The sequence below is a fragment of the Podarcis cretensis genome (assembly GCF_951804945.1).
Source record: "Podarcis cretensis genome assembly, chromosome: 2".
NCBI classification, from domain to species: Eukaryota; Metazoa; Chordata; class Lepidosauria; order Squamata; family Lacertidae; genus Podarcis; species Podarcis cretensis.
The window spans coordinates 108,660,093-108,687,591 of NC_137171.1; the positions used below are offsets into that span (position 1 = coordinate 108,660,093).

General features: G+C 47.6%; 1 protein-coding gene across 1 annotated transcript in view; it reads left to right on the forward strand.

The window, feature by feature from the left end:
* The window catches only part of GABBR1 (gamma-aminobutyric acid type B receptor subunit 1), a 184,814-nt gene that overhangs the window by 69,047 nt on the left and 88,268 nt on the right, over positions 1-27,499 (forward strand). Inside the window, exon 3 of the mRNA XM_079958764.1 lies at positions 5,475-5,559. Coding sequence (XP_079814890.1) covers positions 5,475-5,559 — 85 coding nt within the window. The remainder of the gene's footprint in view (positions 1-5,474; positions 5,560-27,499) is intronic.

Consider the following 27,499-nt stretch of genomic DNA (forward strand, 5'->3'; position numbering starts at 1 on the left):
ATCTCTCCTCTCTCCCCACTTTCCCCTTCCTGCTCTGTCAATAGATGATCATATAAATAGCCACTGTCTGTGCTGGGAGAAGTGTCTGGGCAGCAATGGTTCAGAATTAGCGACGTGTGTGAGAGCAGATTGCATTGAAAAGGTGGCTGCATCATGATGTCCTACTTAGCGGAGGGCGGTCCTTTCTTTGAAGGAGCCCTTTTTCTGGAAATTGGTCCACTTTATAAAGATAAAGACCACCGCAGTTGGAGCTGATAGTGCTTCTATTTGCTGGAAGCTGCAGGAGCAGAGAGTGCTGTTGCGCTCAGGCCCTTGTTGGCAGATTTCCCACAAGGCCATTGTGAGAACAGCATGCCGGACAAGAAGGACCATTGGGCTGATTTAGTTTTTTATGTTCTTATGTTTTTTTATACATTGGTACCTCAGGTTACACTGGGACGCAGGTGGCGCTGAGGGTTAAACCACAGATCCTAGGACTTGCCGATCAGAAGGTCAGCGGTTCGAATCCCCACTATGGGGTGAGCTCCCGTTGCTCGGTCCCTGCTCCTGCCAACCTAGCAGTTCGAAAGCACGTCAAAGTGCAAGTAGATAAATAGGCACCGCTCTGGCGGGAAGGTAAACGGCGTTTCCGTGCGCTGCTCTGCTTTGCCAGAAGCGGCTTAGTCATGCTGGCCACATGACCCGGAAGCTGTACGCCGGCTCCCTTGGCCAATAAAACAAGATGAGTGCCGCAACCCGAGTCGGCCACGACTGGACCTAATGGCCAGGGGTCTCTTTACCTTTACCTCAGGTTAAGAACTTAATTCGTTCCGGAGCTCTGCTCTTAACCTGAAACTGTTCTTAACCTGAAGCACCACTTTAGCTAATGGGGCCTCCTGCCGCCGCCGGAGAACGATTTCTGTTCTCATCCTGAAACAAAGTTCTTAACCCGAGGTAATATTTCTGGGTTAGCGGAGTCTGTAACCTGAAGCGTCTGTAACCCGAGGTACCACTGTAATCTGAAGAAGGGAGAGCAGTAGGGGTCCTGAGGTTGCCCATCAACAGTGAGAGCCCAGGCAGCGGGCAGACCAGGCACACAGGCCACCTGCTCGCCGTCTTCCCCCACTATTGTGGCAGATGTGTTACTTTCCAGCTTAAATTGTAGCTGTCCTATTTAGCTTTGCACCTACAAATGCAAAATTCAGGCAAATCTGCATTCTCGTTTTTAGCCACGCATTTCTTTTTTCTTTTTCTTTTGGCAGCAGCACATAAGTGGCCAGCTGGTCACCTTATTACAGAACCATCTACGCAAGAGATGGGAAAGTAACCATTTCACAGAAGAACATGGGTGTGGAGTTCTGGAAAGCCAAGTGCGTGGTGGCGGGGTGTGTGTGTGTGTGTGGAGGACATGCGTGTTGAAGTGTAAAATGAATTGATTTTAGAATGCATTTCAATTTATTTATTGTGATTTTATGTAAACTGTGTTGCTTTTATTGTTGTTAGCCGCTCTGAGCCCGGCATTGGCTGGGGAGGGCAGAATATAAATAAAATATTATTATTATTATTATTATTATTATTATTATTATTATTATTAATAATAATAATAATAATAAAAATCACCGGTGGAGAAAAGGCTAAGCACCCTCCTCACTGCTTTTCTGCCGGAATTCTGCCCCCGTCCTCTTGTGATCTAAAGGTACGAAGAAGACTTGTTCGAGGATAACAGGGCATTCACATACAACAAAATCAAGAGGGAAAATGAGTGGTGCAAGAATTTGAGATTCCTGTATTGCAGGTGGTTGCTCTACATCACCCTCGAGGGTTACTTCCAACTCTACCATAATATGATTCTACAGAACCTGTGGCCCTCTAAATACTGTTGAACTACCTGCTCCCACCAGCCCCAGCCTGCATGGTCAGTGGTCAAGAATGATTGGAGTTGTAGTCCACCAACATATGGAGGGCCACAGCTTCCCCTGCCTTGGCAGTAAGCACTCCTTTGTTTGACGATTTATTTATTTTTTAGTCTGTCTCCCTTTCCACTTTGTTAAAGAAGAATTCGTTTTTCCTACGTGTATGAATGCAGATTTGGACAAGCACATGTGAACAAGTGGGAAAAGGTGCAAAAGTTGGTGGATACTGTGCAGACTCCATAGATATGGGAGTAGAATTTCTTTTCCTTCCCATTGCAGCCCCTTCCACCCTCCAGCTACCCAAAGCTGCTTCTGAGAGTCAGACAACCCTCTAGGTTTGTGTGGGTTGCAGGGCTGGGGGAATGCAGTTGGAGGAGAAAATTGACAGGAATTGGAGACCTGCCTTGGGGTGGGGGGGGGAGGTATTCTACTTGCATCACCCAATTTATCATCATCATCATCATCATCAAAACAAAATAAAAAAATTCCTTCCAGTAGCACCTTAAAGACCAACTAAGTTAGTTCTTGGTATGAGCTTTCGTGTGCATGCACACTTCTTCAGGTGCACACTTCTTCAGGTATCTGAAGAAGTGTGCATGCACACGAAAGCTCATACCAAGAACTAACTTAGTTGGTCTTTAAGGTGCTACTGGAAGGAATTTTTTTATTTTGTTTTGACTATGGCAGACCAACACGGCTACCTATCTGTAACATCATCATCATCATCATCGTCAATCAGCTGCCTTAATCTTTAATTCCAGGATGGGTCACAACAATAAAAACACAATGTTGAAAACACAGAAATAAGGTGGGCCTTCAAAAGGAATCTCTCTGGCATCAAATGCCAGGGTAAAGAGGTTGTTCTTCAGTGTTTGCCCAGGAACGGTTTAATGGAGGCAAAATGTGGGGAAAGAGTTCCACAACTCAGTTGCTGCCACAGAGAATGCCCTCTCCTGGGTCGCCTGTGCCTCTGAGGGTGGCGAAACAACTCTGCTCATTTTAGCACCCAAGGAGGTCTATGGGGAAGGAGGTGCTTTTTCAGAGATTTGCGGACTGAGTTGTTTAGGGCTTTAAACGTCAATGCGAGCATCTTGAAGTGGGCCCAGAGATGAACTGGCAACCAGTCACATGCGCTGGTTTCTGCCCAACTTTTTTTGGGGGGGGGCCTGGCATGAGCATGTGATGTCATGTGGCGGGAGGAGGCCGTTCCCTTCCAGCCGTCCCACTGTGAAGACCATCACCTCTGCTCCAACATAAATCCAGCGACCCAGGCTTCTGAGCAGATAGAACTGTGCACCCAGAATAGGCGTGAGGCTTGTGGAAGCATACTACAACTACAGATTTATTAATCATAAATCAGGACAAAGAAACAGGAGAGAACAGCTAAAAGCAAAAGCTATACACACAACGGAAGTTCCCAGTGCTGGAATGTAAACAGACATGTGACACGTAACAATCCCATGTCTGTTCCTTAAGGTGGAATGGAAATGTCAACAGGCTCCACAAGGCCTGTCGCAGCCACAGGCAGGCCCAGAGGGCCCCAATGTAGCCGCAGGAAATCCTGCCAGGGCTCACTGCATGCTGTGGAATATTGAGGGGGGCTGGCCGCCTCATTGAAAATTGGTGCCCCTGCAACCAAGGCAGCTGCTTTGAAAATGGGGTAATATGGAATCTAAATGGAACCCCAGCCAGTAAGGTAGCTGCTGTATTTGGGGCCAATTGGAGTTTCTGAGCCATCTTCAAGGGCAGCCCCACGTAGAGCGCATTGCAATAACCTAGTCTGGAAGTTACCAGAGCATGGAGTACAGCGGCCAAGTCATCTCTGTTCAAAAGCAAGCTGTAGCTGGCAAACCAGCCATATCTGGAAAGCTACCTATGCATGTGTGGTAATATTTTTGAGGAATTGGGCTTTTCACTGAATATGGATAAAGGGGGGGGCACTTCACAATGTTGTCCAGATGGTACAGCACCCCATACATATTGCAATATCGCAAGTGGGAACAACATTTTCAAGGGGCTGTAAGTACAGAAGCACACACAAAAGAGATTTGTTTCATTTATAATGTAGATGGTCGACTAACAAGGAAGCGCTGCTGGGAAATAAATAATGAAAATTGAAAAGATTCTTGGATTTATTAATATGCACTTAAGATGGTGCTTATGTTCTTACAGGGAAAGAACTGGCCTCTTTTATGATAACAGCTGTCAGGATTGTGTGTGCCAGATAGTGGTTATTTTTTATTTTATTTTTTAAAAACCTAGTTATTAAGGAATAGATAAATAAAGCACAAGACAATGTCCTTAAGGCAAAATTAAATCATGATATGAGCAGAAGGGGAGGGGAGTTAAATCGATGGATTTAATCAGATCTCTCCTGTTGTTGTGCACTATGGAATCAAGATGTTGTGAAATTAAAATGAAAGGAAATGGAAAATAGTATTTAAAGTTTAAATTAAAAGAAAAGGATTACCTTCTTACTGCTTCTTGTTAGGAAAACACATCATATGCACGGAGTATGCTGTCGAGCCATGCGTTCAGCTACCAGAAGGTCATAGCTTTCAGGAAGATGGCAACTTGGAAAATGTGGGATATTGCTGAGATTACAAACAGGGTCGCTTGTAATTTTTTATGCTAAAATCTCACTGTACAAACACAGAATTTGGTATCGGACGCAGCACTTTGGCCTCCAGAGAATTTGCACTTAGAGCACAGGAGCATAGGATAGAAAGCTGCGATATACTGAACCAGATCTTTGGCCCACCTGGGCTCAATATTATCTACACTGACTAGTTTCCAGGGTTTCAGACAGGGGTCTGTCTCAGCCCTACCTGGGAATACCAGGAATTGAACCGGCAATCTTCTGCCTGCAGGGCAGGTGCTCTACTGCTGAGCTATGGCCTTGTCCCTTAAGGTTGTGGAAATAGATGAGCACATCCGTGTTATGTCCCCATGCTCAGTCCCCACTGCCATCGGTCAACATGGTCACCATACTGGGAAACATCCCTGTAAAAAGCTGTTGCTGGGGAGATCTGACAACACCGGCTAGATGGATGAATGTTCTGACTTCAAATGGATGTTCCAATGAATGCCCTTCCACATTCAGTGAATGTGTGAGGGAGAGGCAGGATTGCACCTAGAAGCCCCCTAGAAGCAGAATACCTGCTCTGAGTGGCCACATGTCCAGCACTGGAGCAGTACAGGAAATATATATATACAGTGGTACCTTGGTTGTTGAACTTAATCCATCCTGGGAGTCCGTTCGATTCCCAGAACAATTTGAAAACCAAGGCACGGCTTCCGTTTGGTTGCAGGATTTTCCTGCATTCAATCAGAAGCCGCGTAAGCAGCGCCAGACATTCAGCTTCCAAAAAACAGTGGCAAACCAGAACACTCAATTCCGGGTTTGTGGCACTCGGGAGCCAAAATGTCTGAGTGCCAAGGAGTTCGACAATCAAGGTATGACTGTATGATGTGTGGGTCTTCTTTGGTGGCCGGACACGGAGAATAAAGTCATGCAAAATTGGTCAATATACGCAAATGTGTACCGTTCCTAAGGTCACATTCCTCTCTTGCTCTCCTCAGATGCCGCTTCTCCTGGTGCTGAGCTTGCTGGCGTTGACGACACCACTACCTGGCGACGGGGCGCTTCACCTGAACACCTCCGAAGGTAAGCACCTCTGTTCCCCTTCCTGGCTTCCCCACATCTGCTCAAGGAGCTGCAATTCTGGCTCGCTGAATTCCCTGTGGGGTGCATATGAATGAACAGCTGAAGGCTGGTTCCTTCCAGACACTTCTCCCAGTTTGCATCACACATTAAACGTCTGCTCAAACAACCGTTTCTCGTTGTGTTCCTGTGTCTTTGACATTGTTAGCGTTTCTTATTATTTATTCAGCAGTTAAAATATTGCCGAGAAGCCTGCAGCCGAAGGATATCGAGCGAGTGCCTCAGATCCCTCTGCGCTTTGACCTTTTCCTCAAGCCTTCTTTGTTTTCAATCAACCCTTTCCTCCAAGGACTCCTCCTGGTGTGAGGACCTCCCTGGGCAAGTGGATCTTCCCCACCTTGCTTCCAGTACACCCTCATTCGGCAGACTTATCGCTGCCACCACCGCACCAGGTTGCAAACCACCACATTTTGAGAGGGGCTCATGTGAGCGCCGGCTATTTTGACATTCCCACAATGCCCACAGAGTTGCATTGCTCTGAGGCACTGTAGGCATGTCAAAATGGTGGGTTTCTGCCTGCCTGTGGCTGCCCCTCTGTAAATTGGAACTGAATGGTTGGGGCAGTAGCAGGTGGCTGGGCCCAGCTAAGATGCTGGACCCCCAGAACTCAATAAACACACAAGACGTAACCGGCTGTACTTTTGAATAAAGAAGGTATACTATTCATTGTATCAAATTGTAGATTTCAACGGAAGTCTCATAAAGTTCAACAAAAAAAAGCAGAAGACCCAGTGGATCAGTTCATTCTCTAGTCAGTTCATGTTTAAGCTCTATACATGTATAAGTGTCTGTGAAAGGATTCTGTGGAACTGTAACAGCCCTTCATGTGGATTACTGGACTCTATGAACAGACAGGTGGAATAGACACTTATACATGTATGGACCTTATAAATGAACTGACTAGAGAATGAACTGAATATGTTTCACGTAACCATAGGTTTTTGTTGTTGTTTTGGACCCGCAGAACTGCCTGACCATGTTGTGTATGCCCACTGGCTCTTCTTCCCTCAAATTCCTGCCTCTCGGTCCATTGTCTGCTCTCTGTGTATCCATTGTATCCCCCGCCCCACAGTTTCCCTGCCTTTCTGGGACCTCTTTCTGCCCCTGTCCAAAGCTGTGTGGTTTAACGCCAGCCAAAGCGACAACTCTCCCTTCCCTCAGAGAATCTGAGTTGCGAACATCCTAACTGCTTTGTTCCCTGAGCAGCTGGAATGTTCATGAAGGTTTCAGGCCCTCATGCCAGTCGTTGTCACAGTCATCCTTTGCCCCGCTTTACAGTTACTTAAACTATTATTTATTATTTTACTTTTATTTATTTGATTTGTATACCCTTATCCGTAGATCTCAGGGCAGTTCACAACCTGAAATCAGAAACAGGCTACAGGAAACAGCTCGGTAACTATTTACGGTAAATAGAGGATAGTCCCCTGAGGTAAAATGGAGGACTGCCCTCCGTAAAGTAGGACACAGGTCCACCCTCGCCACTTGTTGCCTCTGTTAGTTGTCATGAGCTGTGGCGTATTTGGCCTGGGGTTGTCGCTTGATTATATTTTGGATGGTGTTTTTGTGCTGTTTCCTTGTTTCAGCATGTGATGCTTTTATGATGGAAAGAGGGATCTTTGTTTGTGGTAAAAACCTGATGCGGAACATTCTTTTAGCCAGCATAAAAGAATATTTATGAGGACTGAGCTGTAAGCAAATGCATCCAGCATTGCAGCTGTTACGGCAGGGGTTGCTTCTCCTTTTTTGCCAAAGTTGTTGAGATTTCACAAATAAGTTTTTGAGCTCTTTTTAATGGAATTTGCCAAAATCTACACTACCCGCATGGGCTGCCATACTTCCAGATTTTCACAGACATTTAAGCGATTTCCATCCGGACATTGCTTACTATGTCCTGGAAATTCAGGACGTCGGGCAACCCTACTTGCCACCCACTCCTGAGACAGTATCAAGAAGAACGATGGATGTGCATTATAGGACCAGGGAGAGTCCTGGGTTCAAATCCCCCCCCCTCTCTCTCATGAACTTCACCACTGCCAACCTAGCAGTTTGAAAGCACACCAGTGCAGGTAGATAAATAGGTATCACTGCAGCGGGAAGGTAAACGATGTTTCCGTGCGCTCTGGTTTCTGTCACCGTGTCCTGTTGCGCTGGAAGCAGTTTAGTCCTGCTGGCCACATGACCCAGACAGCTGTCTGTGGACAAATGCCAGCTCCCTTGGCCTGAAAGCGAGATGAGCGCCACAACCCCATAGTCGCCTTTGACTGGACTTAACCGTCCAGGGGTCCTTTACCTTTACCTAGTAAAATGTGGTAGCTACTCTGACCACCTTTAGGGAAGGATGAGGTAGAACTGTAATAAACATGGGAGTTTCTGACACAAGGGTGGGGGCCAGTTCTGCTGTCCTCAAGAAAAAAATATCCATAGAGAAAGCAGAGTTAAGGATAAAACACTAAAAAGGGGAGTTACAAACAAACATGCTAAAAGTTATTTAATATTTCGGGTTGCCATATTTCAAAAAGTGAAACTCCAGACACAAAAGTTGTTTAGTTTTACCCAAAGCTGTTGAATGTTTAATGTTTCATAAGAAAGCATGCTATGGCTGGCATTTTTTTAAAGGTTTGTGTGTGTGTGTGTGTGTGTGTGTGTGTGTGAGAGAGAGAGAGAGAGAGAGAGAGAGAGAGAGAGAGAGATTTTCACCTCATCCTGTAGACACTGGCATTTTAACCTTTCCCTCTGCTATTGGTTTTTCTAAAAAACATGGTGTGCTTTCTAGTGATGCATTTAGCATCGTGTCTAGTGTGGCCCTTACAGTAAAACAGTATGCATTTTGTGGCTGAATAATTATTTTGAAATGTTCTTTATTGGGAAGTTGGCTCTGCAGACTGGCTCTTTTATGAGGGAGGAAGTCTCCCAACAGCACGTCCATCAGCTAGTCAGGAAAGTACTGGCTGTGTGTACATTTAAGGATGTGCCAATTCCCCCCTCTCCCCTTCCTGGCTTAGCTGGTTGCCAAAGATAGGGATCTGTTTTTCACCTGCTCTGGCATCTTTTTGCTGTTGCAATCCTTTTCCGGGGCTTTTCAAGTTCCTCTGCTTTCCCTCCCTTGTTTAGTTGAAAGCATGACCAAGTACAGTGGTACCTCGGGTTACGAACTTAATTCATTCTGGAGGTCCGTTCTTAACCCAAAATCATTCTTAACCTGAGACGCGCTTTCGCTAATGGGGTCTCCTGCTGCCACCGCGCCACCGGTACGCGATTTCCATTCTCATCCTGAGGTAAAGTTCTCAACCTGAGGTACAGTGGTACCTTGGGTTACATACGCTTCAGGTTTCAGACTCCACTAACCCAGAAATAGTGCTTCAGGTTAAGAACTTTGCTTCAGGATGAGAACAGAAATTGTGCTCCAGCAGCACAGCAGCAGCAGGAGGCCCCATTAGCTAAAGTGGTGCTTCAGGTTAAGAACAGTTTCAGGTTAAGTACGGACCTCCGGAATGAATTAAGTACCACTGTACTGATTCCAGGTTAGCGGAGTTTGTAACCTGAAGTGTTTGTAACCCGAAGCGTTTGTAACCCGAGGCACCACTGTAAACATAAATTAAACTGTTTGGGGAAGGAGAAGCACACATTCAGATAGAGTGGAACCCCAACTCCCCACCCTACCCCCAAAAGCTGACTTTTGCTAGATATTCCAGTATATATCCAGCTGTAAACTGTAATCTTGTATCCCCCCTTCTAGCCAGTGGCGTAGCGTGGGTTGGCAGCACCCGGGGCAAGGCAAGTAATTTGCGCCCCCTAACCCTGGATTTGCGCCCCCTAACCCTATCCCTAACCCTAACCCCCAGATGTTGCGCCCGGTGCGGCCGGCCCCCCCTGCACCCCCCAGGCTACGCCACTGCTTCTAGCAACTCCTGCAGCCAAGCTGGTGCTTCCTGCTGCTTGCACACATACTGTATTTTTCCGTGTATAAGACGAGGGTTTTTTATTATAAAAAATGCTAAAAATTGGGGGTCGTCTTATATACAGATAGTGCAGAGGTGGGATGGGCGATTGGTGGCTGCCGCATGCTGGAGATTGTCAGCAATGTTTGGGTAGGTGATTGGTGGCTGTGGCAAGGTCTGCTGGCGATTGGCTGCTGCGGCAATTGGGTGGGCGATTGGTGGCTGGCGGTGAGCGGGCAGACGATTGGTGGCTTCATCAATGCGCGTGATGGGCAGCTGCAGTCAGGCGGGTGAGTGATTGTCGCCCCCCCCAAAAAAAGCTTAACAGCTCTGGGCAATCTCCCCCCATTTCCTCAGTTTGGAATCCCCCAAAATAGGGGTCGTCTTATACACGGGGGGCGTGTTATACACAGAAAAATACTGTACATTTGTAGCACATAGCTTCCCCCAAGAAATCCCAAGAATTGTAGTTTTTCCAGAGCTACCATTCCAAGTTCCTGTCACAAACTACAGTTCCCAAGATTCTTTAAATGAATGCTGTATACACAGCCTTAAATTAAGCTTTTTCGGATGGGGGAACGAGTCCTGATCACATATCTGCATATGAATTTCTATATCTTAAAAGTCTGTTATTTCAGAGTTGGGAAAATTCATCAGATTGGAGTTTATTTTTAGCACTGGTAATCAATGGATGTCCCCCCCCCCCCCAATGTCTGAGGCGCATGAAGTCACAGCTTGGCAAGCCATACTTTAAACAGGAACACTTAAAATGCTTAGAATATTGTTACAAATGCCCAGCGCCTGTCCTTCTTTCTGCCAAGCCCTGGCGAGAGCACATGGAATCTCAGGGTCTGTGTCCCTTTTGAGAATAGAAGACACGGCAGAGATTGTCATGCTTTAAGAACTAGGGTTTGTTCACCTATTTACACCCTTGGTCTGCTTGGAGGGGGTCCAGATCGTACAGCATGGCCCAGAGCATTGCAGGCAGTGCTTCCTTCCCCCTCGCCAAGAAGGAACGCCCCTTTCTTCTTCCCAGAAGCCTCTCTCCCAGAGCAGTTACCCTGGCAACCTTCCAAATCTTCAGCCTCTGGTCACACCTGGGACACTGAGTTGTTGCAAACCGTGGATGGCACTCTATTGTAATATTAACAGCTCTCCTCTTCCCTCAGCCAGCCAGACTGGTATGTCCAGGAATCCCCTTGCAGCTTATATTCTCCCTTCACATAACAAAGAACCCCAAATCCCAGCATTTATTAATTTCTCGGGTTTTAGGGGGGTCCCTCCCTACTTCTATAACAATATCGTTGGGGTTGTGGGTTTTGTCCGCACCAGAGCATGATGTCTTCTGCCATCCAAGTGTTGCTTTTTATTTAGGATTTTCTTGTGCTACAAAACAAATAAACAGGGGAAAGTACTTCTCATCTCCACTTTCAATTGATGGAGTCTTTTTCACAGGGTGTTGTTCTTCTTTCCTTCTGTTGCATAGTGTTAGTGTGGGGTTTTGTGTCAGCACCACTGTGGGCAGGTCCTTTGTTTTTACAGATACAGGGGTGGGCGGGTGTGTTTGTGTGGGTGTGGTGTGTATGACATTGTGAGAGAAGGGGGAAATCCCACATTTGAAGGTGAAAGGTCCCGGACACAGCTGTGATGGGGAGAACCCCTACATACGTTTCATTCATTTATTTATTTATTTATTTATTTATTTATTACTTACTTACTTACTTACTTACTTACTTACTTACTTATTTATTTTCACTTACAAAAGTGTTTGTACACCGTCCTCTCTCAAAACATCAGGGTGGCTTATGACAGCATAAAAATATGTAAAAGCAATACAAAGCAATCATAAAAATGGCTCGCTGCTCAAGGAGCATTTTAAATGCATAGGTCTGCTGGCATAAGAATAATAATAATTCACTGGTACCTCGGGATGCGAACTGGATCCGTTCTGGAGCCCCATTCGCATCCTGAACAGAACGTAAGACACCACAGCGCATCTGCGCGTGTGCGGGTTGTGTTTTGCAGCTTCCGTGCATGCACATGACGTCATTTTGACCGTCTGCGCATGCGCGAGCAGCGAAACCCAGAAGTAGTGCGCTCCGTTACTTCCGGGTCGCCGCAGAGTGCAACCCGAAAGCGCTCAACCTGAAGTGTATTTATCCCGAGGTGGTGGGTGGCACTGTGGGTTAAACCACAGAGCCTAGGACTTGCCAATCAGAAGGTCGGCAGTTCGAATCCCCGCAACAGGGTGAGCTCCCGTTGTTCGGTCCCTGCTCCTGCCCACCTAGCAGTTCAAAAGCACGTCAAAGTGCAAATAGATAAATAGGTACCGCTCCGGCGGGAAGGTAAATGGCGTTTCTGTGCACTGCTCTGCTTCACCAGAAGCAGCTTAGTCATGCTGGCCACATGACCCGGAAGCTGTACGCCGGCTCCCTCGTCCAATAAAGTGAGATGAGCACCGCAACCCCAGAGTTGGCCACCACTGGACCTAATGGTTGGGGTCCCTTTCCCTTTACCTATGACTGTAATAATAATAATAGTAATAGCAATAGCTTTCAAGAGACGTCAGAAGAAAACGCCTGCCAAATCCCCGCCAGAAGACTGTTCCACAGCATGGGCCTCGCCATGCTAAATGCCTGCCTTCTGGCTAAGGCCGGTCTGGCCTTTGTAACATTGGGGCTAACTCAGAACGCTCCTCCAATGATTAATGGAGGAACAGGTTGGTGCAAATCCACATATTGCTATGGCATGGACTTGCACTCTGTCCGAACAGTTAAAGCACATGACAGTCCCGGGAACCGTTGTCTACCACTCAGAAAGCTACAGTTCCCAACACCCTTAACAAACTATAGCTCCCAGGACTCTCTGGAGGAAGCCACGTGCTTTCAGCTTAGGGCGCATTTACGGAGCAAAATAGTCAGTCTCCGGAGACTAATACCAATTCAGTTCTTCCAGATGCCTATGAATTTGCCGCCAAAGCCACACCACCCACAAACAAGAGAATGGCAGCAGCTGACTTGGGGTAACCCCGAGGTACATGGCCATATTTTTAAAAGCTTTAGCAAGAAAACCTAAAGCGGGGGAGCTCACTCCGAAAACACAGCCCCATAATAACTTGGTGCTGTGGAATATTGAAAGACTGAGAGGAAATAAACCTGGCAACTGGACGGTGTGGAGGTGGGGGGAATAAGAGTTGCTGGAACATTGCAGACAGAGAAATGTAAATATAGAAAGGTTAGAAAGGGTCGTCTCATTACCGTTTTTTTGGATGGGTCATTTCCTGCTTCCTGCTGAGCCGCTCTTTTCTAAACATCCTCAGGGACAGAGCAAGAGAGCTGCCCGTAGACATTAATGGAGAAATGAAACACTGTGATGCAGCTGGGAATGGGTACACGTCTGTCTGTCTGTGTACACACAGGCACACACAGAAAAAAGAGCCGAAGGACAGGGAAACCGTCCAAAACAGGCTAATGAGGACTGAGCATGTTTGATGGTTGAGAAGGAACTTAAGAAACCTAGAAATTGTTGGATGGGGCAAGGGGGGAAGGGTTTTGCAGGGAAAGGAAACTAAGGCATATCCAACTAGTTTTATATATGGTTTTGCAGTCTTCTTCTCCTTCTTCTCCGATCACTTGTAAGATTGTCTTCCATGAGCAGGGTCTTAACAGTGAGTCCATAAGTGAGTTGAGAATAGAGTACAGTGGTACCTCGGGTTACAGACGCTTCAGGTTACATACGCTTCAGGTTAGAGACTCCGCTAACCCAGAAATAGTACCTCGGGTTAAGAACTTTGCTTCAGGATGAGAACAGAAATCGTGCGGCGGTGGCGTGGCGGCAGAGGGAGGCCCCATTAGCTAAAGTGGTGCTTCAGGTTAAGAACGGTTTCAGGTTAAGAACAGACCTCCGAATGAATTGAGTACGTAACCAGAGGTACCACTGTAGTTGCTTTGGAAGACGATCATCAGGCATCCGAACAACATGACCAGTCCAACAAAGTTGATGCTGAAGAATCATTGCTTTGACAGTGATGATCTTTGCTTATTCCAGTACACTGGCATTAGTTTTCCCGCCTCCCCAAGAAATGTGTAAAAAATATAGGAGACAGCGTTGATGGAATATTTCGAGGAGTTGGAGATGCTGTTTATAAATGGTCCATGTTTCACAAGCATACAGAAAAGTTGGTAGTACAATAGCTGCAATAGGGGACGAAGACCCCCCTCAGCTCCTATGGTTCCTTGCTCTTGATTTCAAGGTGGGTGGGAAAGGCAGGTTTGTGGTTCTCCTGGAAAGCAAAAAGGGGTCTATGGTGGGGATGCCTGTCCTTCTGAATGACAGGTATGTCACTGATATTACAAATGAAAATCAGCATCCAAACCATTCATTAACTTTAAGCAGGAGCAAATGCAAGGACTCTGCTTCCCTGGAGACCCCTGCCCTAGTACGTGTCATCGGAGAGCTTTGAAATGTGAGGGTGCAGCCTAGCCCTGGCTCTTTTCATTTTCCCTGCGACTTAGAATTCAGTGGCCGCTCTCTCGCTCTCTCCTCAGATCCCAGTCGGAGGCCTATTTAGCATACTGATAGCTGAGCTGACCCATATAAGGGCCAGAACTCTGTCTGAAATGCTGGCCTTTTTCAGAGGCAAAGGCAGGAAGATCTGATAGCAAAGGGAGGCGATTACCTCTCTGCTTTGTTATCTGGCAGAGCTCCTGTGATGTTTCAGCACTCGCACAGAAAGCGAAAATTCAACAGGTGAAGCTGTTCCCCTGTCAGGTCACCTGTTGGATTCCTGACTGTCAGGTTGCTGTAGAATCAGCAGATGGCCAGAATTAAAGAAACAAATGGTCCGGCCTGCTCTTCCGCTTTTATCAGAGTTAAAACTTAAACTGCTGCGGATCAAAGGAATTGCTACAGGAGCTTGCACAAGAGCTGGCAGCCTTATGGGAATCACAGCAGAGTAAGGGCTGGCAAAATTTTGCCTTCAAAGGGGAGCCATGTCTAAGAACCTTAAGAAAGCAGGAGAAGGGCAGGCATTGAAGTAAAGGCCAATTGAAAAAAGACAGTCACGGAACTGAGAAATTGCACAAAACAAATGAAATACCGTGAAAATCCCTTTAACATCTTTAACATCAGCAGTAACATCCAGACCAAGGGACGCGGGTGGCGCTGTGAGTTAAACCACAGAGCCTAGGACTTGCCAATCAGAAGGTCGGCGGTTTGAATCCCCACAATGGGGTGAACTCCTGTTCCTCGGTCCCTGCTCCTGCCAACCTAGCAGTTCGAAAGCATGTCAAAGTGCAAGTAGATAAATAGACACCGCTCCGATGGGAAGGTAAACGGCATTTCCTTGCGCTGCTCTGGTTCGCCAGAAGCAGCTTAGTCATGCTGGCCAAATGACCCGGAAGCTGTACGCCGGCTCCTCGGCCAGTAAAGCGAGTTGAGCGCCGCAACCCCAGTGTCGGCCACGACTGGACCTTTACCTTTAACATCCAGACCATGGGAGCGTCTCAGCCCTGTTCTTGAGTTTGTTGAAAATCTAGAACAGCTTATCTTGTATTCCTTTCTTTGAATTTGTGCCATTTAGGTATTTAAACCTTTTTTGTAAAAGCAGCACTAGAATTTTCACAGCTGAGTCCTCAACCCTTTATTACTGTGCTTTGCTTTCTTCAAGTTGGGCTTTGTTTAAAACTTGCCATTTAGGTTTTCAAACCTCTTTTGTAAATTAAGTATTACAAACTGTACTTTTGAGTCCCCAATCCTTTATTACTGCACTTTGCTTTACCTAGGTTGAGCTAGGATTAGAATACTTCAGAATTTGGGGGGGGGGGGGTTCTACCCTCTTTTTTTTGAATTTTGGTCATTTAAAGTTTATGATTTTTCTATTTCCTTCTGAGGAAATGGAATAGTTCAGTGAAACAAGGTTTGTAGCCAGCATCCCGTTAAGGCTTTGTTCTATCTTAGGTTTTTCTATTTTTTTTCCTTAAGCTTTTTGATTTTTTTTATTATATACCATATTTTTCACTCTATAAGACGCACCAGACCACAAGACGCACCTTTTTTTTGGAGGAGGAAAACAAGAAAACAAATATTCTGAATCTCAGAAGCCAGAACAGCAAGAGGGATAGCTGCGTGCCTGCATTTGCTCCATAAGACACACACACATTTCCCCTTACTTTTTAGGAGGGAAAAAGTGAGTCTTATAGAGCAAAAAATACGGTAGTTTATTTCCATAAGATAATATTTCTAGCCGATTAATTCTCATTTCAGGCATTTTCACGGTATTTCATTTGTTTTGTGCAATTGAAGTAGAGGCAGCAGAAACGTACATACTAGGGCTGTGCACCTATTCCAGCTGAATGCCAGATCCTGAGCTGGATCGGGCCAGCTGAGGTTGACCCAGGATTTGTCTGCAACCCAAGATTTGGCCAGAGTTGATTGAGGAGTGATCTGGAGCTGTCAAAGGAGGGGAGGCAGCCCAGCAGAGAGGAGCAGCAGCATGCAGGCTGCCTGTGTGTGTCTCCTCTTCCCTCCCAAATGTATATTTCATTAGGTTTTTGAGCCCCAGTTAAAAGATTATGCAAGGCTCTAGATTTGGTTTGCGGCTGCTCCGAAGTGCTGATTAAGGCTCTGAATTAGATTGGGGGGGTGGGTGGGCATGCACCGCTGTCATGGACTGGCTGGATGCAGAAAAAAGGTGGTGGGAGGCACCAGCTAGGGAACCTCTGGGGGAGAAGGCTCAGAGCCAGGGGACTGGTGGTGGGACTACGATGGGTGGCCAGAGGGTAAAGAGGGAGCAGAATGGGAGGAGGAGGAGGCATCGGAAGCTGAAGGGGCAACAGGGTTTAGTGAGCAGGAAAAAGTTGGGGCAGAGAGCAGTCCAGAAGCAGAGGCAGAAGCAGAGGCTGGAGAGGAGAAGGGTCATGTGATGGCCTGGGAATCGGATTCGGATGCTGAACCTGAGGAATCCCAGCCTGCACAGGATTCCCCGCCTCCAGAACCAGCTGAGCTGGGCTGGGGCATGAGCCCGAAGGGTCCTCACCTGTGCTGGATCCTCAGGTGCAGGCACCAGCTGAGTCTGCTCTGGCTCCCGAGGGGATGTAGGACCCATTGCCTGCAGGTGCTCCACTCTCAGCCCCGTCAGAGGAAGCTGAGGTTGCCTCTGGGCCCGGTAACCCTCCAGCCGCTCCTGAGCTGCAAAGGCTCAGGGCAGAGAGGCAGAGGGAACTAAGTTCCCGCAGGAGGAGTGCTCGCCTCCAGGCCAGGAGAGGCGAGTCACCTGAGGATCGGGGCCTCCCTATGCCTCGGGGAAGATAAAAGCCAGCCCCAGTCCCAAGTTGCAGGAGCAACATCATTGGTTGTCAGTTCCAGCCTGATCCCTGACCTGCTTCCCTGCCGGAGCTCCTGACCTCTACGGACTTCTACGGACTGCCTTCATTTTGCACCATCGACCTCGGACTGGACTCAGACCTCACCTCTCGGTTAGCCTCCAGGAGCAGCACATGTCAAGAGGCTGCTGAAGAATCTAGGGAGTCTCCCTCGCCTGCTGTGACCAGCTCCCTTCTCCCCTGGTCTCTCAGAACATACAGAGAAATGAAGAGGGTGGAGCAAAGAGAGACCAAGCGAAGGAGTCTTCGGCTGCTGGGAAAGGAACCAGGGGAGGAGTCTTAGAGAGCGCAAGTTCCTCACTGGGGCAAGACCTACTGGGAAGGGTGGCTGAGACCGCTAGGACTGAGCTGTTCCATTTATTTGAATAAAGAGCTCGCTTTCCTGACTTGGGGTGATTTATTGTATTGTTTCACTGCTGACCACTCCCTGACTTCAGCTCCTGACAACAGCCCTAGTTCGCATAGAACTGCCTGCTCTCATAGGAACCTAGGATGCTGCCTTCTACTGATGAGTCAGACCACTGGTCCAGCTACTTTAGCTCAGAATTGCTTGCACTGACTGGCAGGGGCTCTGCGGGGATTCGGGCAGGGAGTCCCTCCCAGGAGTTGCTGGAGATTGAATCTGGTGTTGCTGTACCACTGAGCCATAGCCACACCCCTGTCCTAATATCCACGGAGACCTTTCCTCAGGTGCTCCCTCAGTCTGAAGCGCAGACGGTGGCTATGATGAAGGGGGACGTTTTAGCAGTGCTACCTGCCCCACTTGTGGAACAGTTTCCCTAGAGCCTGGCACCGACGTTGTTATCAACACAAGGCAAATACGTTCTTGTTCTCCCGAGCTTTTTAATGCCTTCTGACATTTTAAGAACACCTTTTGAAGATAATTTTAGCACCGTGGAAAGACTGGGTTGAATATTAGCGCCCTCGGTCTTAACAGAAGTTTCTTGAGGTTTTTTTCTTAAAATAAAAAACCACCCTTAATGAAGTTGTTCAGCACGTTCAATCGATCAGGCTGTTGGATTATGGTCGTTGCTGCCTATCTCCCTAGGTTGATGTGGGATTTCTATATTGAATTTTCTTGCGGTGTTGTTATACCATGCTTTAAATTCTCTTTGAAAACTAATGGCTGCATGTTGCCTGGACAACATAATGTTATCCGAGTGGCGTGGCCTCCACTACCTGCGGCAATATATGCCTCTGAATACCCGTGACTGGGAATGTGCTCAGGTTCTGCTTGCAGGCTTCCCATGAGTCACTGCAAGAACAGGATCCTAGACTAGATGGCCGCTGGCCTGATCCAGCACGCCCCTCTTACGTTCCTATGGCCATGTGTCCTAATTTAGAGAAGACTGTCCTTGATCTGAAGGGCCATCGCTGGTCCCAGTCCAGTTTCCTTGTTGCATATTTGGCATCTGTCTGTCTCGAGAGACAATGGAGTGTTCCTCCAGGGGTGAAGTCAAACGGCTGCATGAGCAGCGCTGAAGTGACCTGCCTGGGACGCAAGCCTGGGCGGTGGGGATGGAGGTCCTGGGCCGCCTAGACAACAGGGTGGGACTCGAACCAATGGATTCAAGTTACAAGGAAGGAGATTCCAACTAAACATGAGGAAGAACTTTCTGACAGTTTTTAAAAAGAGAAGATCAGTATTGCAAAGCTCCGTCTAAACAATATAGCTGTGCTGTGTCCCATTGGTGAAGTGGTGGTCACAGTTGTCCTTCTTCTCATAGGAAATGCTCTGTGAGGGCGAGGGAACAAAACATGGTAGAGTCAAGAAGGGTCAGTTGGGGTGGCGGCGGCATGAGAAATGTCCCTATTTCCATCTGAGGAATGTTGAAGGGAATGCAGGGCCTGCTGCCCCAAAAGCGTGGCCCCTCGCAAAGGCTGTTGTGTTGCGTCTCAGGGGCGTGGGGAACCACCAGAAGTGTCCCCTCAGTGGATCTCAGGGATGGAGAATGGAGCACAAGGAATCAGGTGGTTCTCAAGGTACTGTGAGCCCAAGCTGTTTAGCACTCTGTGCATTATTGTGGGTTAAACCACAGAGCCTAGGGCTTGCCCATCAGAAGGTCGGTGGTTCGAATCCCCGCGATGGGGTGAGCTCCCATTGCTTGGTCCCTGCTCCTGCCAACCTAGCAGTTTGAAAGTCAAAGTGCAAGTAGATAAATAGGTACCATTCTGGCGGGAAGGTAAATGGCATTTCCGTACACTGCTCTGGTTCGCCAAAAGCGGCTTAGTCATTCTGGCCACATGACCCAGAAGATGTACACTGGCTCTCTTGGCCAGTAAAGCAAGATGAGCGCCGCAATCCCAGAGTCATCTGCGACTGGACTTAATGGTCAGGGGTCCCTTTACCTTACCTTGAACCTGGCCCAGGAGGAAAAGACCACCCAGTGCAGCGCTCTCTGCATCAGAGTAACACATTTGCAGCAATCTGCTCCTGCAAGCAGGTCCATCCACTGCTACGTCACATCAGCCTCTCTCTTCATCTGCTGCCTTCTTAAGGTGATCAGCAGAGCTTGCAAGTGCCCAGAACTGGCTGGATGCTGATCATCCAGTTCAGTCCATATGGTTCCTTTATTTTTCTATTAAAGATGAGCCGAAGAAAGGGGGGGGGGAGAGATTGTGGCTTGTTGATACGCAGGTTGAAAGCGGAGCTGGGACTAAGCTGGCGTTACACCCCTGATTTATTCTTCTCCCTCAATCCAAAGCACCAGTTTGTTTGTTCTTTAATCATACTGAGAGATTGGATTTGATAAGGTCATATGTTCGCCTCAGACTCCACATGGTAGCAATTTAAGGTTTGGTTCAGGAGGCCAGATGGAGTCAAAAGCTTTTCAGAACTCAATGGAGCAAGCAACAATAGCCGAAATCTGTGCTTCCTCTTTTGCATTCCCCCCCCCCCACCTTTTTGGTATGTGGGGATAAATGCCTTTCATGAATACGAAAATGTGGTTGGTGGTTTGCTGCTTCTTTGTCTGGAAACGAAACCCACTTGAATGCCTGTTAATTACACGGCAATTTTCTTTGTTGAGGAGACTGCTGAGCGGTTTGCCTTCATTAAGGGCTAACATAATTATCAGATGCTGGGGACAAACAGCAGGGGACAGCCATCTCCATCATACCCTATTTTTGAACTTCCCAGGGGCTTTTGGCTGCCCACTGCTGGGTACTAAGTGCTAAGACTAGATGGGCCTGTAATCTGATCCAGCACAGCAGTTCTTAAGTCCCTAATGTTGCAACTTTGGGAGACAGTGTATTTTACTCTGCTAAATTTCTAGGTTACACCAACTCCAGGGCTTCCAATAGGACCAAAGCTGCTCAGTTAAAAAAGAAAAGTTTACGCGGCGCATCGTTAAACTGTGGAACTCACTGCCACAGGAACCAATGGTGGCTACCACCTTGGATGGCTTTAAAAGCAGATTGGACAAATTCTTAAAGGAAAGGCAGGATATGGACAATAATAAATTCAGCTCTGTACTCTTGCTCAGAGTAAACCCCTTGTCCATTCCTTTTAATAGGCCTGCTAATCTGAATGCTGCCTAATAACAAGAACAAATATTCTTTATATACTGCCTGAAAACTGCTAGGCCCTGGGTCCGAACATTTAGGGGATTTATAGGGCAGAGTCATTCCAGGGCCCAAAAATGCTTCACTGGGAATTTGCTACCTGCTGTTAAAGTTGCTCACACCACAGGGCAGTTGCCCACAGATTCTGGCAGATCTAGTTCAAGAAGGTTTACCTCACCTGAGCCGATTCACCTCAGTGGAGATCCCTCAGTGGGCTGGGTCGTGTGCACTCACGCGATTTCTGGCACCTGCATCTGCGCAGGTGCGATTTCCGGTGTCGGTGCAGATGCCATTTCTGGCATCTGCGCATGCACAGACACTATTTCCGGTGCCGTGGAAGCGAGTCACCACGTTGCGCCAGTTTAGCGCAGCGCAAGGGTATTCGCCGAGTGGGCGGCTCGGTTCGGGGGCCCATGGGCCTTAAGTTGCCGACCCCTGATCTAGAGAGATTCCCCATTGGCACTGTATTTTCAAGGCAGCATCATACCACTTTAAACAGTCATGGCTAGGGGTCAGCAAACTTTTTCAGCAGGGGGCCAGTCCACTGTCCCTCAGACGTTGTGGGGGGCCAGACTATATTTTGAAGGGGGGGAAATGAACAAATTCCTATGTCCCACAAATAACCCAGAGATGCATTTTAAATAAAAGCACACATTCTACTCATGTAAAAACACGCTGATTCCCAGACCATCTGCGGGCCAGATTTAAAAGGTGATTGGGCCAGATCTGGACACTGGGCCTTAGTTTGCCTACCCATGGTCATGGCTGTTTAACGTGGTATGTATCCTGGGAACTGCCATTTGTTAAGGGTGCTGAGAGTTAGTAAGAGACCCCTGTTCCCCCTCCAAGCTATAGTTCTCAGAGTGCTGCAACGGTCAATCCCTCCTCCCAGGGAACTCTGGGAATTGTGTTCCTTCCAGTTGACCCAGTCACCTTTGTGGGCGCCTGCTTTCCCCCCCTGTTTCGTTTGAATGGCCCTGGGAGAGCCCTATTCCCATTGCTTCTCATGGCCATTTTATGCCCCTTCCTAAGGTCCGACAGAAGGGACGCAGGTGGCGGTGTGGGTTAAAGCACAGAGCCTAGGGCTTGCCAATCAGAAGGTCAGCGGTTTGAATCCCCGCGACAAGGTGAGCTCCCGTTGCTCGGTCCCTGCTCCTGCCAACCTAGCAGTTCAAAAGCACGTCAAAGTGCAAGTAGATAAATAGGTACCGCTCTGGCTGGAAGGAAAACGGCGTTTCCGTGCGCTGCTCTGGTTCGCCAGAAGTGGCTCAGTCATGGTGGCCACATGACCCGGAAGCTGTACGCCCGCTCCCTCGGCCAATAAAGCGAGATGAGCACCGCAACCCCAGAGTCGGCCACGACTGGACCTAATGGTCAGGGGTCCCTTTACCTTTACCTTTAAGGTCCAACAGAGCACAGTTCCTACTTGGAGCAAGAGCTGAAACCTGAAGTGGTATCTCAGGAAGACCATCACCACTAGCTGCAGCCAGCCAGCCAGCCCCTTTGCCTTCCGGGACAAACTCACAGGTACGGAAGAGCAACATTTTCGTCTCCTAAAATGATGCTGCTGTTAGAGGCACAGCTATCAGGGCCAGTTGAAAAGTTGGTAGCCTCTTGAAGAAGAAAGAAAATCCATACATAAATGCAGCTACATTGTGAGCATAGGAATAAATCTCCCTGTGAGGTATTGATGGTAATCAGTAACTCATTGTTTCCCCCCAATCATTCCTTATCCTTCCCATAATGTGGAAGAAAGTCAGTTCCCCCAATGGGTGTTTTTCTCAACTACATGGTTACAGTAATTGCTCGATTTGCATGCGCAGCTCAGGTTTTCGCCTGCACTGAGCACACCTGTTTCTTCCCTTTTGGCTCGGCTCAGGCAAGGCACAAAACCAAACCGGTGGAGCGTCTTTCCTTAGCAACCTTCCACGAAAGGCCTCCTTCTTGTTTTCCTTAAATAATATATATATAAAAGCCATAGTGGCATTAGGCCAGCTGAAGGCTTTTGCAATGGCTTCGAGGCGGAACGGTATATTACAATTATATGAGTCGTGCCGGTAGAATGATGTTCTGTCATGTTGCTGTTGTTGCTGCTGCTTGTTTGTAAGCCGCTTTGGGATTCGTTGAATGGAACGCTGCCTAGAAATGCAATCAGTCAAGTGAAAGCGGATGACACGGGACGCCTCTAGACTGTCACTGTTTTCTGCAAGAGGGATATGAGCGTTCGCTCGCCGGTTTGCGCATTTGAAGTGGATTCGAGGGCTCTGTTGCCCCAGAGCAGCAAATCCAATCCTTTCTCCCTTCTTGTTTTTAAAGCTGCGACAGACTCCTTGTGGTTTGGGCAGTGACAGGGGAAGTGCATTAAAAAGCGTGGGATGAATGAATGATTAACGGAAAGACGGTTTAAACGCCCCGCAAGCAAATCAGGGCGTATGCTTATTGTCGCTTAAGCGCCCTATAAACAAATCAGAATAAATGCCAAATAAAGACTTGGTATAAACCAACCTCCCTGTAAGCTTGGTGCAGGCAAACCCAAAGAACAAAAATCAGGAGATTCATGCACGCACGAACACGAACCGACACATCATCTCTTCGCAGTTCACGCATTCTGTCACGCTGAATACCTGGAACATTCTTTGCCCCACTCTGTTCATTAACTTGCATTCCACATAGAATCACAGCATTGCTGAGTTGTAGGGACCCCCAAGGGTAATCTATTCCAACCCCCTGGAAGGCAGCAATCAAAACCAAAGAAACCCTGGTAGATAGCCGTCCAGCCTCCATTTAAAAACCTCCACGGAAGGAGAGTCCATCACCTTCTGAGGGTGTCGGTTCCACTGTCAGAACGATTCTTGCTGTCAGAAAGTCCTTCCTAATATTCAGCCAGAATATCCTTTCCTGTAACTTGAATCCGTTGGATTGGGTCCTACCCCACCGGAGCAGCCAAAAAAACAGCTTGCTCCACCATCCATTTGACAGCCCTTCAGATATTTGAAGATGACCATAATATCACCTCTCAGTCTTCTCCAAGGCAAACATACTCAGCTCCCTCAACCGTTCCTCATAAGGCTTGCTTTCCAGAGCCTTAATCATCTTGGTCGCCCTCCTCTGCACACATTCCAGCTTGTCAAGGTCCTCCTTAGACAGTGGTGCCCAGAAGTGGACACAGTGATTTTCTGCTGAGCCATTGTCAACCTGCCTGCCAAGACCTCAGCGACCACGCTTCAGCCATTTTTGCAGAAAACAACTCCCATTCTCTCCCTCAAGTAGATATAGATAAGCTCAACAGAAGCTGCTTTTAGGTATCTGGGACTTGAGTTACTAAACCTTGTCCAATAACACAGGTCCCATTGGCATAAGGAAATAGGCCCAGGGCCTCCTCCAGAATCTTGAAGAAACAGCCTCCCTTAGAATACCATGGAAGGGACCCTGAGCATCATCTACTCCAACGCCTTGCAATGCAGGAATATGCAGCTCTCCCATATCAGGAATTGAACCTGCAAACTTGGCATTGTCACCACGGTGCTCTAACCAGCTGAGCTCTGTCCCATCCAGCTCTGCAGTTCTACGTTCTACATTCTATGTTCTCATTTCTTACTAACCAGAACCTACCTAGGAGGGGGGTTATAATTAGCCTTTATTATACATGTGGGGACGCAGGTGGCGCTGTGGGTTAAAGCCTCAGCGCCTAGGACTTGCCGATCGAAAGGTCGGCGGTTCGAATCCCTGCGGCGGGGTGCGCTCCCGCTGCTCGGTCCCAGCGCCTGCCAACCTAGCAGTTCGAAAGCACCTCCGGGTGCAAGTAGATAAATAGGGACCGCTTACCAGCGGGAAGGTAAACGGCGTTTCCGTGTGCGGCTCTGGCTCGCCAGAGCAGCGATGTCACGCTGGCCACGTGACCCGGAAGTGTCTCCGGACAGCGCTGGCCCCTGGCCTCTTAAGTGAGATGGGCGCACAACCCCAGAGTCTGTCAAGACTGGCCCATACGGGCAGGGGTACCTTTACCTTTATACATGTGATTGGCTCCTGCCAAGGGAGAAGAAATGGCCAGTTCTTCCCAATGAGAAGGCTTAAAGAGGAATTTGTATTCACACACCATTTTTTGAAGACATCATGAGAGCAGGTATCTCCAGGGGGTCCCCACGCCTAGCTGGATGATTCACCAGCCATATCAGCCTAAAATCCCTCAGAAGCCATCTCCATAGATCAGCTTCTTCTATTTTAATTTATCGCCTCACTATCTTAATAAGGGTATCTGCAGACACATTATATTTTCCGGGCAGGATTTTAGCAGCTATCAGAAATTTAGGTTTGCATAATCAAAGCAGATTCAAGTGATCTGCCTGCCTAGCATAACAAATCCACTTTAACACACACACACACACAGACACACAATTTGGTGTGTCTGTGTGGGTGGGGTTCTTAAATATTGATTGTTGCTTCTTGTATGAATATGTGAAAACAATTAAATATTGGGGGCGGGGGACCAGATATTATGTGGTTTGGAAAGTGATGGGGAAAGGAAGTGAGAAATGAATGAATGATTGACGGTTGGTTAGAGCATGGTGCCGGTAACGCCGAGGTTGCAGGTTCGATCCCTGGGTGGGGCAGCTGCATATTCCTGCATTGCAGGGGGTTGGACTAGATGATCCTCGGGACCCCTTCCAACTCTACAATTCTATGATTTTATTTTTATTTTTAAACTTTATTCCAAAACTGAAAAAGAATTACAAACATCAAATTCAGAATCCATATTTGTTTTGTAACATAAGCCTATCACATAGTTGACTAGATTAAAATATACCTAATTGCTATAGACTTCTCTTTGCTATATATATAAGGTAAAGGTAAAGGTAACCCCAACCATTAGGTCCAGTCGTGGCCTACTCTGGGGTTGCGGCGCTCATCTCGCTTTATTGGCCGAGGGAGCCGGCGTACAGCTTCCGGGTCATGTGGTCAGCATGACTAAGCAAGCCACTTCTGGCGAACCAGAGCAGCACACGGAAATGCCATTTACCTTCCTGCCAGAACGGTACCTATTTATTTACTTGCACTTTGACGTGCTTTCAAACTGCTAGGTTGGCAGGAGCAGGGACCGAGCAACGGGAGCTCACCCTGTCGCGGGGATTCGAACTGCTGACCTTCTGATCGGCAAGTCCTAGGCTCTGTGGTTTAACCCACAGCGCCATCCACGTCCCATTATGCTATATATAAATTGCTAATATAATATTTCTAATTACGTTGCATTTATATATCTACAATTCTGTGATTATATGGCATAAAAACACCCTGTAAACTAATCAGAACAGATGCTCAGTAAATGCCCAATATAGCCTAACCAACCCATAAGCTCTCTGCATGCAGATCAGGATGAATGCCCAATAAAGGGGTCATTCGGCAGAACCTTAAATTAGCTTTATTAAATTAAGAGCATCACCTTTGTGTCTGGTGATTAATTACAGCTCTGTTCTATTCCTGTCGGATAACAATACCATTAAAATAAATAAAATACAAAGTCTTTCATGATGAGCCTTCCTGGTTGCCTGCTCTTCCCTCGCCACCCCCGCAGTTCCTTGTCAGCCTGTGGCCTCTTTCTCTTTCTTGAAGAGTTAAGCATCTTCAAACCCTCCTGGACAAGCACTGTGCAGAGTCGGTGTTAGGGAACTCAAAGCAGACCATGTCAAATTCTCCCCTTTGTTCTCACTTCAACTGCGTGCAGTGTAAGGAAAGCCAAAGCACACTTTTTATTCCTGAATCAACATCGGAGGCACCGTTTTCCCTCCTTCGTTTGAAAAAAGGATTGCTTTTAACCTAAAGGAAGAGCAACCCTCGTTTTTCTCCATGAGGCACCATGGAATGCAGAACTTCCATGTTCAGACATAGTCAATGCTCATTGACTACCAATTTGCTGGGGAGCCAGACATGCCCAGAAGCACCTGACTGGTCTCTATTGGAAGCAGGAGGCTATGCTGCTAAGGTAACTGTCTGTTCTGACCCAGCAGGTATCCTCTTACATTGTGTAAAGATTTTTTTTATCCCCTTCTTCGATTTTTCTTTTTAAAAAAAGGTTCCCAAGAGCTGCTTATTTTGGAGCCTAAAAAGAGGCTCCTGGGGTGGCTTACAAGTCAATAAAAACAACGCAGTTCCTGCCCACCATGCTTGCAATCTACAAAGGCACGACATCAGAGGAAAATCGAATTGGGAGGGAGGAGGAAATAAGAAAAACCACATACCTGTTCTTTCCTTACGCGTTTTCCTAATGGCCAGCTGAGATGGAAACAGCTCTCTCTTTTGAGTGGGTGCCTCAACTTGGAAGAGGTAAGGCCAAGAGTGGTGACTAATGCAAAGAACGAACAGGCAGTTTCCTTTATGGGCAGGTAATCGCGCTGCATCTTTGCATCAGAATTACTCACTGTCAGATGAGGTCACTCGCTTTGAGTAGGGGCTACGGTCTTGCAGGGAGCCTTGATTTAGTTACTCGCAGGGTGTGAGCAGGCAAATGGCTGCTTGTTGCTGAGCCAGAGCAATTGTGCCATCGAGGTCACCCAGGTTACAGACTGAGAGAGCCGAGGGGTACCCATGGAGGTCATCCAGCCTGACCCCCTCACTCAACACAGGATCAACATTGCCAGATGATGCAATTACAGCACGTGAAAGAGATGGCCACCGTCCTTCTGCTGAAATACCTGCCACAAAGGCGGGTCCACTTCCTCCCAAGGCAGTCTGTCCCATGGTCAAACAAGCCCTACCTTGGGCTTAGCCAGGATTTTTATTAGGGGGGTGGCCTTTTGTTCGGGGGGGGGCAGAACCTCAGTTTGTTATGTATTTTTATTTTTATTTTTATTGGTGGGGGGACAGCTGCCCCTCCCTGCCGCCCCCATAGGCTACGCCCATGTTGGGAAGTTTCTCTTGGCATTCAGTTGAAATGCAATTTAGTTTCTAGTCCTGCCCTCTGGGGCAACAGAGAACAGCTCTGCTTCATCTTCTTCTGTAATG